The 20,221-nt window shown below is 43.3% G+C and overlaps 1 protein-coding gene across 3 annotated transcripts; it reads right to left on the minus strand.

Moving 5' to 3' along the window:
- Positions 1 to 1,148: 1,148 nt before the first annotated feature.
- On the minus strand, positions 1,149 to 18,906 carry LOC106602491 (uncharacterized). Of its 3 annotated transcripts, XM_045717525.2 has the most exons (8): positions 18,384 to 18,905; positions 17,163 to 17,293; positions 16,799 to 16,978; positions 6,332 to 6,496; positions 5,838 to 5,949; positions 5,495 to 5,622; positions 2,896 to 3,911; positions 1,149 to 2,228 (listed from the first exon to the last, which is right to left on the minus strand). In XM_045717525.2, exons 1-8 carry the CDS (start codon positions 18,658 to 18,660, stop codon positions 2,213 to 2,215), a joined length of 2,025 nt encoding a protein of 674 aa, XP_045573481.2. In that variant the 5' UTR covers positions 18,661 to 18,905; the 3' UTR covers positions 1,149 to 2,212. The 3 variants fall into 3 exon arrangements, with proteins under 3 accessions (XP_045573481.2, XP_082830004.1, XP_045573482.2); XM_082973878.1 differs by having other exon boundaries at positions 1,149 to 3,911; positions 18,384 to 18,906; XM_045717526.2 differs by lacking the exons at positions 1,149 to 2,228; positions 2,896 to 3,911 and having other exon boundaries at positions 4,177 to 5,622; positions 18,384 to 18,906.
- Between the last annotated feature and the right edge of the window lie 1,315 nt (positions 18,907 to 20,221).

A 20,221-nucleotide genomic window follows, 5' to 3' on the forward strand; every position in this document is an offset into this window, starting at 1 on the left:
AGGGAGGAGGATGTCTTCCCTGTAACGCACAGCATTGAGATTGCCTGCAATGACAACAAGCTCAGTCCGATGATGCGTGTGACCCTCCACCTCCAAATCGATCCCGCTCCAGAGTACAGGCCTCGGTGTAATGCTCATTCCTTCGACGATAAACGCGAATCCGACCATCATCCCCGGTGAGACAAAACCGAGACTCGTCAGAGAAGAGCACTTTTTGCTAGTCCTGTCTGGTCCACCGACAGTGGGTTTGTGCCCATAGGCGACGTTGTTGCCAGTGATGTCTGGTGAGGACCTGCCTTACAACAGGTCTACAAGTCCTCAGTCCAGCCTCTCTCAGCCTATTGCGGACAGCACTGATGGGGGGATTGTGCGTTCCTGGTGTAACTTGGGCAGTTGTTGTTGCCATCCTGTACCTGTCCCGCAGGTGTGATGTTTGGATGTACCAATCCTGTGCAGGTGTTGTTACACGTGGTCTGCCACTGCGAGGACGATCAGCTGTCCGTCCTGTCTCCCTGAAGCGCTGTCTTAGGCGTCTCACAGTACAGACATTGCAATTTATTGCCCTGGCCACATCTGCAGTCCTCATGCCTCCTTGCAGCATGCCTAAGGCACGTTCACACAGATGAGCAGGGACACTGGGCATCTTTCTTTTGGTGTTTTTCCAGAGTCAGTAGAAAGGCCTCTTTAGTGTCCCAAGTTTCATAACTGTGACCTTAATCGCCTACCGTTTGTAAGCTGTTAGTGTCTTAACGACCGTTCCACAGGTGCATGTTCATTAATTGTTTATGGTTCATTGAACAAGCATTGGAAACAGTGTTTAAACCCTTTACAATGATCTGTGAAGTTATTTGTACGTTTCTTTTTTTGCTGAGTTTATAATATGTCAGCTAAAGAATAGTTTCCAGATATCCCCTGTGTACATCTCAAGCTACACTGCTACCATTTCTCCCCGTTGTGGACACTCCTATGTCAGGTAAGGTTACTCTGGAAAGAGAAGATCTTGTAAGTGCCACTCCTTAGTGTGTATGGTCTGGTGCTCCTTCAAATTGTTTGCCCTAGCAAAGCGCTTCCTACACGTGGGGCAGGCGCACCGCTTGATGCTCGGCCTTCCACGTTGATAAACTGCATTTATTTTCTCATTAAAAGTCTCTTGGGATTTTTTTTTATTTGATTGGAAGTAATGAAACAGGCATTTGTAAACATCATATAACCTATACAGTACAAACACAAAATGCAACATACTTTTTGTTACAGCCTGAATTTAAAATAGTTACATTCAGATTTTGTCACCAGCATACACACAATAACCCATAATGTCAAAGTGGAATTATGTTTTTCGACATGTTTACAAATTAATAAGAAATGAAAATCAAATGTCTTGAGTCTGTATTCAACCCATTTGCTATGGCAATCCTAAATAAGTTCAGGAGTGAAAATGTGCTTAACAAGCTGCATGGACACACTCTGTGCGCAATAATAGTGTTTAACATGATTTTTGAATGACTACCTCATCTCTGTACCCCAAAAATATCTAATTATCTGTAAGCACCCTCAGTCGAGCAGTGAATTTCAAACACATATTCAACCACAAAGACCAGGGAGGTTTTCCAATGACTCGCAAAGAAGGGCACCTATTGGTAGATGGGGGCAGGAAAAAAAGCAGACATTAAATACCCCTTTGAACATGAAGTTAATTATTACACTTTGGCGGTGTATCAATACACCCAGTCACTACAAAGATACAGACATCTTTTCTGACTCAGTTGCCGGAGAGGAAGGAAACCGCTCATGGAGTTTAATGGCTCTGATAAGATGAATCAACAACATTATAGTTACTCCACAATACTAACCTAATTGACAGAGTGAAAAGAAGGAAGCCTGTATGGAATAAAAACATTTCAAAACATGCATCCTGTTTGCAATAAGGTACCAAAGTAAAACTACAAAAAATGTGGTGAGGAAATTAACTTTTTGTCCTGAATACAAAGCGTTATATTTGGGGCAAATCCAACAACACGTCACTGAGTACCACTCTTTATATTTTCAAGCATGGTGGTGGCTGCATCATGTTATGAGTATTCTTGTCGTCAGCAAGGACTAAGGAGTATTTTAGGATAAACAGAAACGGAATAGAGCAACGCACAGGCAAAATCTTAGAGGAAAACCTGGTTCAGTCTGCTTTCCATCAGACACTGGGAGACAACTTCACCTTTCAGCAGGACAATAACCTAAAACACAAGGCAAAAATTATAATGGAGTTGCTTACCAAGACGAAATTGAATGTTCCTGAGTGGCCTAGATACAGTTTGACTTAAATAGGCTTGAAAATGTCTGTCTAGCAATGATCACCAACCAACTTGACAGAGCTTGAAGAATTTGTAAAATAATGTGCAAATATTGTACAATCCAGGTGTGTCATGCTCTTAGAGACATACTCAGAAAGACTCACAGCTGTAATCACTGCCAAAGGTGATTCTAACATGTATTGAGTCAGGGGTGTGAATACTTAAGTAAATTTGATAGTTATATATTTAATTTTCAATACATTTGCAAACATTTCTAAAAACATGTTCACTTTGTCTTTATGGGGTATTGTCTGTAGATTGAGATGTAAAAAAATATTTAATACATTTCGAATTCAGGCTGTAGTCAACAAAATGTGGAATAAGTCAAGGGATATGAATACTTTATGAAGGCACTGTATGTGCCTTATACCGTGTATATCAAATGTCTGGATGCAATATTCAACACTTAAATCTGTTACTCAGGGTTTGATCTAAACATCAGAAGCTATCGAGAAGATTTGTAATTTTCTATGTTATAGAGTGGGATGGTTTATCTGCTGGTGTATGCTGAGATAGCTCCTCTCTGAGAACCTCTTCTCGCAATGCGTACAGGCGAACAAACCGCTTTTCTCCCGTGTGGACCTTCAGGTGCACATTCAGCTGGTACTGGCGGGAGAACCTCTTCTCACACTGGGGACAGCTGTAGGGTTTCTCCCCTGTGTGGACCCTCTGGTGCCTCCTCAGGTCACCAGCCTGGGCGAAGCGCATGTGACACTGGGTACAGCTGAAGGGTTTCACCCCTGTGTGGACCCTCTGGTGCTTCTTCACATAGTTCACCTCAGCAAAGCGCTTCCCACACGTGGGGCAGGCATACGGCTTGTCTGCGTCCGTCCTCATGCTCGGCCTCCCACGTTGAGACCCAATGACACCAGAGGAGGTAGAAGCAGGAGCCACCACCATCAGGTGGTTAGTCTTTGAGCTCCCTCCTTGACCTCTTGCAAATATTTGGGTGTTGTTGGGATTGTGTGCTGTGTTATAGTCTAGGTACCTCTTGTGGAGAACACCCATCCTGACCCGGTCTGTATTGGTGGGGTAACCATGAGGTAACCGAGGAAGGCTAGACCAAGGTCCAGGCCTTCTATGAACCCATTCACCAGGCATTAGACAAGCCCCTGATGGAGAAGACCGACTTGCTGATAGACTACCACCAGGGGGGGCTCCTGTCACTCTCTGTGAAGGCTGAACCTCACGGTGACCTGCTCTGTTCATCATGGATGCTGTGCTGTTTGTATCATAGGAACAGGAGGGTCTATCTCTATCAGCCCCGCACTGAGACTGTGAAGAGAAGGGTCTGGGCTGCAGACTGGATCCCTGACTGGAGCCTCCGTCTCTCTGATGACCACCGGGACTGAGGTTGTTCAGTCCACCTGTCCACTGGTTGTGTTCTGCGTGATGGTCGAGTCTTTGTCCCTCGTGGTTCCGTCCTGAATCTGAGTCAGGAAGGAAGAGTGACGGCTCTTGATCCACTGTCCTGATCCGGGGCCAGGGTTTGTGACCAGCCGCTTCAGAGGTCCAGTCTCTCCCACCATTAACACCGGATATCAGCAGGTCCTCATGGACTGCAGCCTGTAAACACAAATTAAACAGAAGATAATATAAAGGTTTATATAAGAAACTCTTTGCTGAACACATAGAAACATTACATTATAAAATGTTAACCACAGTCAAACATATCTCCAACACTGTGATTAAAATACTTAATACGGACCCATTGGAGTTTATTATAAAAAACGAATGTCCATATCTGTTGATTCAATAATGAAGTATAATGAGTTTTGTCCCACTGAGATAGGGGAAACTCAGTCCCTGCAATGATACAAAAATAACCAAATCAGTCAGCACAGTTTTTATTTAATTTCAACAAAATGGTCATACAGTCACATAACATGAAGTACAGTACTTTTATTGCACAAAACGATACATGTGACAAGTATAATTATTTTTTCTCGCTATGGTAACACTTGACCTTCTCTGTAAATCTGGGACCCTCGCTTTGATAGAATGTATTTTAGAATACTTTGGAAAAGGTTCAACATTACGTTACACGGATCTTATCTATTTTGTCAAGTAAATTAAGGCACTATCATTATCTCACTATAAAACACCAATATCAACCTACAGGGACATAGTTGTCACTCTTCATCAGTGAAGCATTTTTACAGACACAATCACACCAACCATCACCATATCATCTATTCTGCCTCATCACACTCATTCCCTCCTCAGTTCACCTCATTCAGTTCCCTGCTACATCCCAAACCAACAGAGTGAACTACAAACACACTAACTAGTAATTTATGACATGTTACAATACTCTATACATGGGCTGTGTGTATTTTCTGTTGGTGTATCCTGAGGTTGCTCCTCTCTGAGAACCTCTTCCCGCAGTGCGTACAGGCGAATGGCCTCTCTCCCGTGTGGACCTTCAGGTGCCTCTTCAGCTGGTGCTGGTGGGAGAACCTCCTCTCACACTGGGGGCAGCTGTATGGTTTCTCCCCTGTGTGGACCATATGGTGCCTCTTCAGGTTGAACGAGTGTGAGAAACTGGCCCGGCACAGATGGCAGCTGAACGATTTCTCCCCTGTGTGCATCCTCTGGTGGATCTCCACCTCTATGGGGAAACTGAAGGACTTCTCACAGAACGAACAAGGAAAGCACTTCTCTTTGGCGCTGTCACCTTTACTGATTCCGTCTCTACTACTGTCATTTGTCAATGGGCTTGTGTAGCCATTTAGTGTTGAGGCACTGGCATTGTCTGAGGTCTGGTTTAACATAAGGAGAGTGTGAGGAGGATGAAGGCCAGGGAGTGTCTGTGTTGTCGCAGGGTCCATGTTCCAGTTGATAGATCCTATAGAAGGCAGGCTGAAGGCAGCACCTGTTAGGGGGTTAACCTGAGGCACCATCAGTCTCTCTGAATCACAACTATAGGAGCAGGACGGAGCATCACTAGCCGAGTCTGTTCTCTCCCTCCACATACGGTCACCTCCCTGTCCCTGCAGACCAAATCTACGCCTTGGCCTGGTCTCAGACAGTTTGCTGTCATGGAGACTAAGATCGGATGCTGTTTTGTGTTTGACTGTCTGTTTCTGTTGGTGGTTAACAGTATTGTACCGCAGCTCAGAGTTGAGGACGCTGTCCCATCCACTGACCTCCACTATGTCGCCTATGGTCCTGGCCTGCTCAGTGATGTCGTCCCCAGGGCCTTTGGCTGCACCTGTCTGGGTCTGGGATTCCAAGTTGGCCACCCAGTCTCCTCTGTTAGCCTCCAGCCAACCACCTGCAGGAAGAGGTTAGAAAATAGACTTTACAAACATGGCAGAGAAAACTGTAGTTTCAAGTTTATACATTATGATGTGTGTTTTTGGATGGAAACACAGGTTGAATTGATTTAATTTTATGAATGATGAAAATTCAGACAAAAATTCCCAGGTGCATCACTATTCCCATTGAAGATCTATTACTGTATGCAGGCTATATGTATTTCTTCCTTACCTTGCTCTCTCATCTTTAGTCCACTCAGCAGATCAATGCTCTCTGGTCCGTCCTCTATTTTCTCCTCTTTGACCAGCAGCAGATCAGGCTTCCATTCCACCATGTCTACTGACTGTAAGAGATACAGAGTGAGAGGATGTTGGATCCAGAAATCTGATATGAGCACCCTGCTATGAAGCATCTTTTGATTTGGCAATGAGGGACTGCTATGAGTACTATTCAACTGTATTAGTTGATTTGATTAGTTGACACTCTTTAATGGTTTGATCATTCAAAGGCATGGTCCCACACTTAAGACAAATGTAATCAAGACCTGGGCCCGTATCTTCAAAGAGTCTCAGAGTAGGATTGCAGATCTAGGATCTTTCCAAATAATTATATTCATTATGATCTAAAAGGCAAAACTGATCCTAGATCAGCACTCCTACTCTGAAAGGCTTTGTGGATACAGACCCTGACCTAATACCATTCAGACAGTAGTTTAGTGGGCTCACCTCAATGAGACTGTGTGTGGTCCTGTGCTGCTCAGCTGGTTCCTCAGTGGGTTCAGGAGGAGGTGTAGTCTGGTTGTCCTCCATGACCATGTTCCCCTCAGGGTTCCACAGACCCTCCTCAGACCCCTCCCCCTTTACCAGCATCACCTCTGGACCTTCCTCCTCCTGGAAGAAACAGGTGATACAGATTACACCGACATACACTCCCTCAAGTACATACACACGGGTAATAAATACACTTTCAACATGTAAGGGACCATACTTGTGAACATTGATTATTTCCGTATCAGCCTAATAAAAATCATAAAGAGCAACTGCCAATAAAAAGCAACTAATTCCACTGAAAATGGCCTATATGGCATTTATAAATCAGAAACATGTACTATAGTGTCAAAATTGACTACAAAGTGAAAATAGGACAATCATTCTTGTCCAAGTCAGTCTTGTCAGAAACGGAGTTTGGAACCCAGTGCTTCACAACGAGTAAATGAAGTTTGGTTTTGGATTACAATTATGTCAACAAATCATCCCCAATTTTGCCAAGCTCCACGTGCAAATCGCCCCATCTGCTTCGCTTTCAGAATGGAGCTATTATTTTCATTGCCGTTTATGACTGAAAAGCCCTATATGGATTGACTATGGCTCCACACAGTTATACGGTTTACGTGCCCTGCCGAAGGACCCTAGTATGCGGAAAGGTGGTTGGAGTTCGCCAGTCCCCTCTGCACCACCAGTATAGTAACGCTAGCTTGGTGTGCAACGTTCGGTGGTGGTGAGTATAACCAGATATACTGTAATATGAATTCTGGCATAATTTTGCTAACGCCGTTATTGGTTAGCTATCTTTTGATAAAGCGAAGTAGGCTAATTAGCGTTTTAGCATAGCTAGCAAGATAACTATCTCATTACAATTTAGTTAGGTGGTAGCTCATACTGCTGGTTATATAACGTTATCATTTGACAAATTGGATTTGCAAGTTAGTTTGTAGCTCATAAGTGTATTCTGTACGTTATTTAAGGGCAAAACTAACTTGCAGTAGTTAACTCATGTCTGAGTCTAATACGATGAACTAGGAGCAACAACCCGCAATGGCGTCCCTGGCTTGAATCCAATATTTGTATTTATTTATTTTACCTTTATTTAACCAGGTAGGCAAGTTGAGAACAAGTTCTCATTTACAATTGCGACCTGGCCAAGATAAAGCAAAGCAGTTCGACACATACAACAACACAGAGTTACACATGGAGTAAAACAAACATACAGTCAATAATACCGTAGAAAAATAAGTCTATATACAATGTGAGCAAATGAGGTGAGATAAGGGAGGTAAAGGCAAAAAAAGGCCATGGTGGCAAAGTAAATACAATATAGCAAGTAAAACACTGGAATGGTAGATTATAGTGGAAGAAAGTGCAAAATAGAAATAATGGGGTGCAAAGGAGCAAAATAAAAAATAAATAAATGCAGTAGGGGAAGCGGTAGTTGTTTGGGCTAAATTATAGATGGGCTATGTACAGGTGCAGTGATCTGCTCCGACAGCTGGTGCTTAAAGCTACTGAGGGAGATAAGTGTTTCCAGTTTGAGAGATTTTTGTAGTTCGTTCCAGTCATTGGCAGCAGAGAACTGGAAGGAGAGACAGCCAAAGGAGGACTTGGCTTTGGGGGTGACCAGAGAGATATACCCGCTGGAGCGCGTGCTACAGGTGGGTGCTGCTATGGTTACCAGTGAGCTGAGATAAGGGGGGACTTTACCTAGCAGGGTCTTGAAGATGACCTGGAGCCAGTGGGTTTGGCGACGATTATGAAGCGAGGGCCAGCCAACGAGAGCGTACAGGTCGCATGGTGGGTAGTATATGGGGCTTTGGTGACAAAACGGATGGCACTGTGAAACTACAGTCAGTCTACATCTATACAGCATATCATTAGGGTTTCCACAGCCACAATCGATTCTATCGTAAAAAAAGGTTCTTAATTGAAGGTTACGTTTAAAATCACATCTTAATAAGTAGAAATCGGCATGGTTTATGACTTTGTGGCAACTAGTGACGACCTAGAATAAGCTTGACCCTAGTTACTGCCCTGATGACAGACGGCTTCATCGACAACGGTAATGTGTGTTATGAAAAGTTGTATAAAAAAAACACACGGTTTGTTAAACTAGTAGGTGGATTACAGTCAAGTAGTACAGACGTTTTGGTTGTGAAGTGCATTATCAAAAAGCTTTGTACTTTCTTTGAAACAAAATGCAATTTACCACTTGGCTTTCTATTGTATAACGCTGTCACATGCCCTCCCAGTCAACACCACCTCATAAGATGAGCAAGTCCATTGTTTGAGGATCGCTTGCAGCAGTTGTTAGAGAGATGTTCAGTTTGCTGCCAAACATGCAACATAGAGACCCTCAACATCACGCAGACATGCCCTCGCTGTGAGCATTCCTATAAATTGAACAGGGAGGACGCTTGAATCAGGTTGGTGACATTTGACCTGGTCAAAGGTCTAAACAGATGAGTTTTGTACCAATTCACCTTCATAGCCAAGCCTGGTGGAACCAGCCTGATCGCTGCGTTACCATTCTATTGCAGCAAGCAGTTTGGTTCCACCATGCAAGTCATAACCACCATTGATAATGTAATCAGTGCTTTGTGTGTGTGTGTGTGACCGACCAAACACAAACAGGGTCCATTCCCATCAACGCCATACAACACTCCTTCCGTGGCCTCCAACTGCTCTTAAATGCTAGTAAAACGAAATGCATGCTCTTCAATCGATCGCTACCCGCCCGCCCGACTAAGAATCACTACTCTGGACGGTTCTGACTTAAAATATGTGGACAACTATAAATACCTAGGTGTCTGGCTAGACTGTAAACTCACATTAAGCATCTCTAATCCAAAGTTAAATCTAGAATCGGCTTCCTATTTCGCAACAAAGCCTCTTTCACTCATGCTGCCAAACATACCCTCGTAAAACTGACTATCCTACCGATCCTTGAATTCGGCGATGTCATTTACAAAATAGCCTCCAACACTCTACTCAGCAAATTGGATGCAGTCTATCACAGTGCCATCCGTTTTGTCACCAAAGCCCCATATACTACCCACCACTGCGACCTGTATGCTCTCATTGGCTGGTCCTTGCTACATATTCGTCACCTAACCCACTGGCTCCAGGTCCTTTGCTAGGTAAAGCTCCACCTTATCTCAGCTTACTGGTCACCATAGCAACACCCACCTGTATCACGTGCTCCAGCAGGTACAGCTGAAGTCGGAAGTTTACATACACCTTAGCCAAATACATTTAAACTCAGTTTCACAATTCCTGACATTTAATCCTAGTGAAAATTCCCTGTCTTAGGTCAGTTAGGATCACCACTTTATATTAAGAATGTGAAATGTCAGAATAATAGTAGAGAGAATGATTTGTTTGAGTTTATTTTATTTTTACAGGAACAGTGCACTTTAATCAACGTTTCAGTAAAAGTGCCAGTTTTAGCCAGCTGGCTAATTTTCACCCGCAGTCCCTGGGCAGGTTATTAAAAACAATTACAATAAAGACAATCATTTCCTTAAGGGAACTATATATTTCAGCTTTTATTTCTTTCATCACATTCCCAGTGGGTCAGAAGTTTACATACTCAATTAGTATTTGGTAGCATTGCATTTAAATTGTTTAACTTGGGTCAAACGTTTCGGGTAGCCTTCCACAAGCTTCCCACAATAAATTGGGTGAATTTTGGCCCATTCCTCCTGACAGAGCTGGTGTAACTGAGTCAGGTTTGTAGGCCTCCTTGCTCGCACACACTTTTTCAGTTCTGCCCACAAATGTTCTATGGGATTGAGGTCAGGGCTTTGTGATGGCCACTCCAATACCTTGACATGGCTGTCCTTAAGCCATTTTGCCACAACTTTGGAACTATGCTTGGTGTCATTGTCCATTTGGAAGATCCATTTGCGACCAAGCTTTAACTTCCTGACTGATGTCTTGAGATGTTGCTTCAATATATCCACATAATTTTCCTTCCTCTTGATGCCATCTATTTTGTGAAGTGCACCAGCCCCGCATCCCAGCACCCCCGCAACATGATGCTGCCACCCGTGCTTCACGGTTGGGATGGTGTTCTTCGGTTTGCAAGCCTCCCCCTTTTTCCTCCAAACATAACGATGGTCAAACAGTTCTATTTTTGTTTCATCAGACCAGAGGACATTTCTCCAAAAAGTACAATCTTTGTCCCCATGTGCAGTTGCAAACCGTAGTCTGGCTTGTTTATGGCGGTTTTGGAGCAGTGGCTTTTTCCTTTCTGAGTGGCCTTTCAGGTTATGTCAATATAGGACTCGTTTTACTGTGGATATAGATACTTTTGTACCTGTTTCCTCTAGCATCTTCACAAGGTTCTTTGCTGTTGTTCTGGGATTGATTTGCACTTTTCGCACCAAAGTAAGTTCATCTCTAGGAGACAGAACGCGTCTCCTTCCTGAGCAGTATGACGACTGCGTAGTCCCATGGTGTTTATACTTGCATACTATTGTTTGTACAGATGAATGTGGTACCTTCAGGCGTTTGGAAATTACTCCCAAGGATGAACCAGACTTGTGGAGATCTACAATTCTTTTGAGGTCTTGGCTGATTTCTTTTGATTTTCCCACGATGTCAAGCAAAGAGGCACTGAGTTTGAAGGTGGGCCTTGAAATACATCCGCAGGAACACTTCCAATTGACTCAAATGATGTCAATTAGCCTATCAGAAGCTTCTAAAGCCATGACATAATTTTCTGGAATTTTCCAAAGACACTTTTAGTCTATGTAAACTTCTGACCCACTGGAATTGTGATACAGTGAATAAGTGAAATAACCTGTCTGTATAAAATTGTTGGAAAAATTACTCGTGTCATGCACAAAGTAGATGTCCTAACCGACTTGCCAAAACTATAGTTTGTTAACAAGAAATTTGTGGAGTGGTTGAAAAACGAGTTTTAATGACTCCAACCTAAGTGTATGTAAACTTCTGACTTCAACTGTATATTTCACTGGTCATCCCCAAAGCCAACACATCCTTTGGCCGCCTTTCCTTCCAGTTCTCTAAAGCCAATGACTGGAACAAATGTCAAAAAAAAAAAAAAAAAAATCACTGAAGTTGGAGACTTGTATCCCCCTCACTAACTTAAGCGTCAGCTGTCAGAGCAGCTTACCGATCGCTGCAGCTGTACACAGCCCATCTGTATTTTTCCAACAAATTTTCCAACAATTTTATACAGACAGGTTATTTCACTTTGATACCATCAATCACCGCATTCTTTTGGAGAGATTGGAAATCCAAATTGGTCTACACGGACAAGTTCTGGCCTGGTTTAGATCTTATCTGTCGGAAAGATCTCAGTTGGTCTCGTGTGAATGGTTCGTCCTCTGACAAATCAACTGTACATTTTGGTGTTCCTCAAGGTTCCGTTTTAGGACCACTATTGTTTTCACTATATATTTTACCTCTTGGTGACGTCATTCGAAAACAATGTTAAATTTCACTGCTATGCGGATGACACAGCTGTACATTTCAATGAAACATGGTGAAGCCCCAAAATTGCCCTCGCTAGAAGCCTGTGTTTCAGACATAAGGAAGTGGATGGCTGCAAACGTTCTACTTTTAAACTCGGACAAAACACAGATGCTTGTTCTAGGTCCCAAGAAACAAAGAGATCTTCTGTTGAATCTGACAATTAATCTTGATGGTTGTACAGTCGTCTCAAATAAAACTGAAGGACCTCGGCGTTACTCTGGACCCTGATCTCTCTTTTGAAGAAAATATCAAGACTGTTTCAAGGACAGCTTTTTTCCAGCTACGTAACATTGCAAAAATCAGAAACTTTCTGTCCAAAAATGATGCAGAAAAATGAATCCATGCTTTTGTTACTTCTAGGTTGGACTACTGCAATGCTCTACTTCCCTCCCAGCCTACCCCGCGCAAACACAGCCAAAAAATGTGATCATATTACTCCAGTGCTAGCCACCCTACACTGGCTTCCTGTTAAGGCAAGGGCTGATTTCAAGGTTTTACTGCTAACCTACAAAGCATTACATGGGCTTGCTCCTACCTATCTTTCCCAATTTGGTCCTGCCGTACATCAGAAGACGCAGGCCTCCTAATTGTCCCTAGAATTTCTAAGCAAACAGCTGGAGGCAGGGCTTTCTCCTATAGAGCTCCATTTTTATGGAATGGTCTGCCTACCCATGTGAGAGACGCAGACTTGGTCTCAACCTTTAAGTCTTTACTGAAGACTCATCTCTTCAGTAGGTCCTATGATTGAGTGTAGTCTGGCCCAGGAGTGTGAAGGTGAACGGAAAGGCTCTGGAGCAACGGACCGCCCTTGCTGTCTCTGCCTGGCCGGTTCCCCTCTCTCCACTGGGATTCTCTGCCTCTAACCCTATTACAGGGGCTGAGTCACTGGCTTATTGGCGTTCTTCCATGCCGTCCCTAGGAGGGGTGCGTCACTTGAGTGGGTTGAGTCACTGTCATGGTCTTCCAGTCTGGGTTGGCGCCCCCCCTTGGGTTGTGCCGTGGCGGATATCTTTGGGCTATACTCGGCCTTGTCTCAGGATGGTAAGTTGGTGGTTGAAGTTATCCCTCTAGTGGTGTGGGGGCTGTGCTTTGGGGTTATATCCTGCCTGTTTGGCCCTGTCCGGGGGTATCATCGGATGGGGCCACAGTGTCTCCTGACCCCTCCTGTCTCAGCCTCCAGTATTTATGCTGCAGTAGTTTGTGTCGGGGGGCTAGGGTCAGTCTGTTATATCTGGAGTATTTCTCCTGTCTTATCCGGTGTCCTGTGTGAATTTAAGTATTCTCTCTCTCGACCTCTCTCTCGACCTGAGCCCTAGGATCATGCCTCAGGACTACCTGGCATGATGACTCCTTGCTGTCCCCAGTCCACCTGGCCATGCTGCTGCTCCAGTTTCAACTGTTCTGCCTGCGGCTATGGAACCCTGACCTGTTCACCGGACGTGCTACCTGTCCCAGACCTGCTGTTTTCAACTCTCTAGAGACAGCAGGAGCGGTAGAGATACTCTCAATGATCGGCTATAAAAAGCCAACTGACATTTATACTTCAGGTGCTGACTTGTTGCACCCTCGACAACTACTGTGACTATTATTATTTGACCATGCTGGTCATTTATGAACATTTGAACAGCTTGGCCATGTTCTGTTATAATCTCCACCCAGCACAGCCAGAAGAGGACTGGTCACCCCTCATAGCCTGGTTCCGCTCTAGGTTTCTTCCTAGGTTTGGGCTTTTCTAGGGAGTTTTTCCTAGCCACCGTGCTTCTACACCTGCATTGCTTGCTGTTTGGGGTTTTAGGCTGGGTTTCTGTACAGCACTTTGAGATATCAGCTGATGTAAGAAGGGCTATATAAATACATTTGATTTCATCTGTAAATAGCCCATCCAACTACCTACCTACCTCATCCCCATATTTGTTTTTGTTTTTCTGCTCTTTTGCACAACAGTATTTCTACTTACACATCCTCATCTGCACATATCACTCCAGTGTAAATTGATAAATTGTAATTACTTCGCCACTGTTGGCCTATTTATTGCCTTACCTCTTTACTTCATTTGCACACACTGTATACAGATTTTTATATTGTGTTATTGACTGTACGTTTGTTTATCCCATGTGTAACTGTTGTCGCACTGCTTTGCTTTATCTTGGCCAGGTTGCAGTTGAAAATGAGAACTTGTTCTCAACTGGCCTACCTGGTTAAATAAAGGTGAAATAAAAAATTCCAGGTTTTTTTTAAACTGTGTAGTCCCCCCCCAAAAAAGTGCTAAACAAATCAAAACAGATGTTATATTTGAGATTCTTCAAAGTAGCCACCTTTTGCACACTCTTGGCATTCTCTCAACCAGCTTCATGAGGTAGTCACCTGGAATGCCTTTCAATTAACAGGTGTGCCTTGTTCAAAGTTAATTTGTGGAATTTCAATCCTTCTTAATGCATTTGAGAATATCAGTTGTGTTGTGACACGGTAGGGGTGGTATACAGAAGATAGCGCTTTTTGGTAAAAGACCTTAGAATGTTTCTTCATATGCAGTCGCAAAAACCATCAAGCGCTATGATGAAACTGGCTCCCATGAGGACCGCCATAGGAAAGGAAGACCCATAGTTACCTCTACTGCAGAGGATAAGTTCATTAGAGTTAACTGCACCTCAAAGAAATGCTTCACAGAGTTAAAGTAACAGAAACATCTCAACATCAACTGTCCAGAGGAGACTGTGTGAATCAGGCCTTCATGGTCGAATTGCTGCAAAGAAACCACTACTAAAAGACACCAATAAGAAGAAGAGACTTGCTTGGGCCAAGAAACGTGAGCAATGGACATTAGACCAGTGGAAATCTGTCCTTTGGTCTGATGAGTCCAAATTTGCGATATTTGGTTCCAACCGCCGTATCTTTGTGAGATGCGGAGTTGGTGAATGGATGATCTCAGCATGTGTAGTTCCCACCGTGAAGCATGGAGGAGGAGATTTGATGGTGTGGGGGTACTTTGCTGGTGAAACTGTCTGATTTATTTAGAATTCAAGGCACACTTGACCAGCATGGCTACCACAGCATTCTGCAGCGATACGCTATCCCATCTGGTTTGCGCTTAGTCCCACTATCATTTGTTTTTTCAACAGGACAATGACCCAACACACCTACAGGCTGTGTAAAGGCTATTTGACCAAGGAGGAGAGTGATGGAGTGCTGCATCAGATGACCTGGCCTCCACAATCACCCAACCTCAACCCAATTGAGATGGTTTGGGATGAGTTGGATTGCAGAGTGAAGGAAAAGCAGCCAACAAGTGCTCAGCATATGTGGGAACTCCTTCCAGACTGTTGGAAAAGCATTCCTCATGAAACTGGTTGAGAGATTGCCAAGAGTGTGCAAAGCTGTCAAGGCAAAGAGTGGCTATTTTGATTTGTTTTACACTTTCTTTGGTTACTACATGATTCCATATGTGTTATTGTATGGTTTTGATGTCTTCACTAGTATTCTGCAATATAGAACATAATAAAAAACCCTTGAATGAGTAGATGTTTCCAAACTTTTGACTGGTACTGTATACTAAAGAGTCTCAAGTCTTAAACACAAAATGGGTCTTTTCATTCTATTGAACATAAAAAAAACGTTTTAAATACACCATTAAAAATGAAACAGGCATTTGTTATCATATAGCCTACTCATTACAAAAACTATGTAACAACAGACTTTTTAGGCTTATATGTGACATACTGTATCATGCAAAATTCTAACCAGGAATATTCAACACTGAAATCTGTTAATCTCATTATTCCAAATGCATCTGTGGACCTTTTCTGCTGACAACAATGAAAATGAATCTTTGTCTTTTTAATGCAGGGTTTGATCTAAACGTAATAAGCTATAAAGTAGAATGGTTTCCATTTTATTGAGTGGAATGGTTTTTCTGCTGGTGTATCCTGAGGTAGGTCCTCTCTGAGAACCTCTTCCCGGAATGCATACAGGCAAACGGCCTTTCTCTTGTGTGGACCTTCAGGTGCCTCTTCTGCCTGCCAGTCTGGGTGAAGCGCATGTGACACTGGGGGCAGCTGTAGGATTTCTCCCCTGTGTGGACTCTCTGGTGCCTCTTCAGGTCACCAATCTTGGTGAAGCGCATGTGGCACTGGGGGCAGCTGTAGGGTTTCACCCCTGTGTGGAACCTCTGGTGGATCTCCAACTTCTGGGAGCAGCTGAAGCCTTTGTTACAGAACATGCAGAGGAACCATTTCTCTTTACTATTACCTGATGTTGCCCCCCCACCCCCCCGGAGGCTGGGCTCTAGCCCTGTCGTTTGAGTTCAATACCTGATCGAAAAGGATGCGGACGTTTGAAACGGAAGGCCCCATCGAGGTAGACACTGGCTCACGATGCCTGAACGAGTATAAAGGGGAGTGGGTTGCGACAATTGGATTTGTCTCTAAGCTTCCCCTGTAATCTAAGAAATCGCTGCCCTGCGAGTGTCCGTCTCCTAGGTGACTATCTGGATTCCATGTGGGAGGAACGTCGCTTTCACAATCACCTCATCTACGACCAGACCCTCTGCTTTTTTTATCTAGGCACCCTTCAGAGTATACACTACTACTGTACTGGTTCCAGTCCCCTCTGGACAGATCAGTCTGTCTCTCTAAACCCAAGGGCATGTTGCCAGGGTCCATCTCTGTAGTGTAAGAACAAGACGGATCATCACCATCAGTGTCTAACACGTCACTATCACCATAGGAATTAACCATCCTCTGGCTCTGATGAAATACAGGTAAATACTCTGAGCCAGGAGCAGGAGGACAGCCCAGTCTCCCCAGCTCCAGTCTCTCTGGGTCTGATCTGTCGTCAGATTCTGTGTGTAAAAGCCTGTGTGTTACAGTTAATGTCTTGGTGTCTGTCTGACTTGAGGATGGCGTTCGGCGTTCCACTGACCTCCGTGATACTGCATTGGGTCCTGAGCTGCGCTGGGGCGTTGGTGGGGTCCTCCGTGGCTACAAGGGGCGCTCCATCTGCCCCAGTCTGGATGTCTCTGCTGTGCCGTTGGTCCTCCTCTCCTTCAGACCTCTCCTGTTTGACCCCAGGACCTGCAGGCTCTGCATCTGCATCTGCAGACTGACAAGACGTTATTACCGGTACATTAGTTGAGTTGTCGTAAGGTCTCACAAGCTCCCCTAAGGCAGATAAATAAGGATGTACATGTAAGCAAGTGAATAGCTGAGGGGAGCCTTTCTGAAATAAACTGGCCACATATCATTTACAAAAGGAACTGTAATTCAATGTTAAATGTTACACTAACCTCTATCACAATAACATGCTGGGTTGAGGTTCTACTCCCCTCATCAACAGTGATTGGTTGGTCATCTCTCCATGTATTGTGTCCCGCTGGTTTCACAGAGATCCTGTGGCCTCCAGTGAGATGTCCTTCACCTGCGAGAGTGATTGGGGGAAAAGAGGTGGTTAGGTTAACTACTGTCAATGCTCAACACTATATTGTACATTATTGACACTGTCTAGAATTGGCCAGGAAGTAGGGTAACACTTCTCATAACTTCTTGAGATACTATTTATTGATTGATGTATTATGGTCCATGCATCACATTGTTTTTATTTAGCAAATAATAAGAAATGCAGTAAATCAAGAATCTGGTAGAATATGATAGTGTCTTTGTGCTAGATAGCTAAGTAATTAGGGGAATTAATGCATACTATCCAAAAAATGACCAAGATCCAATTTTGGATAAAACACCTGAACATATGTGCAGGGGAGCTACAGACTAACACCGGATAATGTGATTTAACAAAAACATTTTGCAATCTATTGTACTAGTAGTTACAGGTGTAGCTATACAAAACGTAGCTTGATATTTTTAAACTAACTAGGTATTGGCAGATACCATCTTCATCCTCAATTCGTGGAAACAGGAGTCTCATAAAATGTTTGTCCAGTTGCAGGGGGTCCGTTTGAATTTAGAAAAGGCTCCGTTTATTAAAATAATTTTTGGGGTCCATAAACTAATCCAACAATGTTCAATCCTGTCTTTTTCAAATCTTCTCACTGGTAGAGCTCGTTTTGAATGATCCAGCGGAGTTTGGGACCTTTCCATTGGTCCTTAAATGAATCTCCACTTACCAGGGGCACTGGCCAAGCAAAATTTACTCCACCATTGATTGAGACAGACAGTTTGGGGTGGACTCACCTATCATGATGACAGACACCTGTCTCGGTTACTTAATGGACCAAAAATTTGATTTGAATTTGGAAAATGTTCAGTTTTTAAAATAAAACTGACCCCCTGCAACGGAACACAGACATTTCATTAGACTCCTTTTCCACAAATCGAGGACGAAGATAGAGTCGCCAATACCAGGTGAGGTTAGTTAATGGTCCAAAAAGGTTTGGTTAAATCACATTCATTATCTGGTGTTACAATCTGTAGCAAGTGCAGAGGGGAACTAGGCACTGTGCTATATACTATGGGCGACAGGCAGCGCACCTTCGTCCTCCTTCAAAATGTACCTCTTGAAATTCCTCTATATCTGTCGAGGATCTTGACACTACTGGGACGACTGGCGAGGACGCGCTCTCGCATTGTCCTCTCTGCGCGCTCCCGTGCCACCTTCAGTTCCAGTAGTTTCCTCCGCAATGACCTGTTTTCTTTCTGGCTTTGAGTTATTTCCAAACGAAACACAGCATAGTCGTCGTCTACGAGTTTACAGATCTCTGCCACGGCTGCATTTGCTAGCACCTCCATGATGGAGGCTATTTGAGTGTGAAAAACCATACAGTTAGCCATTGTTAGCAGCTAGCTAGCGTTATCGAGACAACATCTATCAACCACGCCCTGTCGCCAACGCGAATTAAAGATGACCTGGGATCAGTATGTGATACGGTGCAGTTAAATATGTCATTTTAAGTTCCAGGGTGTTAACAATCGTCTAAATCACAACAATAAAAACGTTAAAGTGGACGTTATTTTGACCACTGTGAAGCAGACAAGATTAACTAGCTAAATACTTCCAGGTCACAGATTTTTGGAATCCTTCAGAATAACAGTCTCTTCCTGTTACTTTGTAAATTAATAATTAGTGCGAAAATGACGGAAATTGCAGAAATGTTTATTTTATACTAGTTATCATACAACCAATAATTAAAAGTATTACTAAAATATATTTTGATTGTATTTTTTTTATGTTTTCAATCCTAAATGGTCAATGTTTTTTGTGTGTGTACTCCTATAATTTATTGCACCTTACATCATTTTCTGTATGCATTTAAAGGGGGATCATTTTGGCACTTTAGTTTCAAATCCACAGGAGTTTACCCCCAGAGGAATTTGCTGCTCATTTTGAGGCCAATCAGCTTAAATCCAATATTTTTTTTTCATATTGGACATACATATTACACAATTTTTGGTCCTGCTTTAAATGATCAGTTTATAAAGGCTTCTTAAAGCCTTCATAAGCACTACATGTTAAAAAGGCAGCTGTAACCATATGTCATTTTTTATAAAGGGTTAAAAAATGTGGCATAACTGTGTGACAATCAATGTCAAATCTGCACAACCCACTATGTCAAATATGATATAAACATGTGCTTTATGAAGGGTGACATGTTGTGCTGAAGGATGGCATACGCTCTAATGTGATGTCATGTTACACCTAATCTCGTTCCCAGACACTTCTGCCCTAATGTGTGGAAGGTCTGGTGGACCAACGCATCAAACTTGGCCTTCATTAGTTAGGGTTAGGTTTAAAATCACATTTTAAGAAAATCTATTCTGGAAATGGGCAGGGTTTAGCCATAATTATGACTGACTGTTTAGTGATGATGACAAACTTTATACTCAGTAAGGTCACTCCTATAGAATTCTATGGTCACTCCCACTAAGGCGAACTTTGAATGGTTGATATAGTATGTGCAATAGCCTGGGGACAACGTTACACCAAGAAACACTTACCTTGACAACCCCCCCCCCCCCCCCCCCCCAACATAAAGACATTTTAAGTGTCTTTCTTCTGGAACCAAGTTACATGTTCCTCAATACAGAAATTCGCACACAACAAAAATGAGCCATACCGCGCGGTGCTGGGCCCAGTCAGGTCTTTCACACATTCACCCACTCCCCCACTGAAAGATCCGTCACAAAATGTTGGCAACATTGTAACAGGTTGTAATCAAGCCCTGGTCTCCAGCATGGGATCAGAAGAGGAATACCTGGTGCAGTAGTCTCAGGTTGGACTACTCCAAATCTTCTTGGTTCTGACACACACACAAACTTTGCAGGTCCATCAACCCATTTTAAATTCCTCTCACACCAAACAATAACCTGTGGCTCATGAGATAACCTTCATAAA

The sequence above is a fragment of the Salmo salar genome, chromosome 04 (assembly GCF_965601325.2).
Source record: "Salmo salar chromosome 04, fSalSal1, whole genome shotgun sequence".
Classification (NCBI taxonomy): domain Eukaryota; kingdom Metazoa; phylum Chordata; class Actinopteri; order Salmoniformes; family Salmonidae; genus Salmo; species Salmo salar.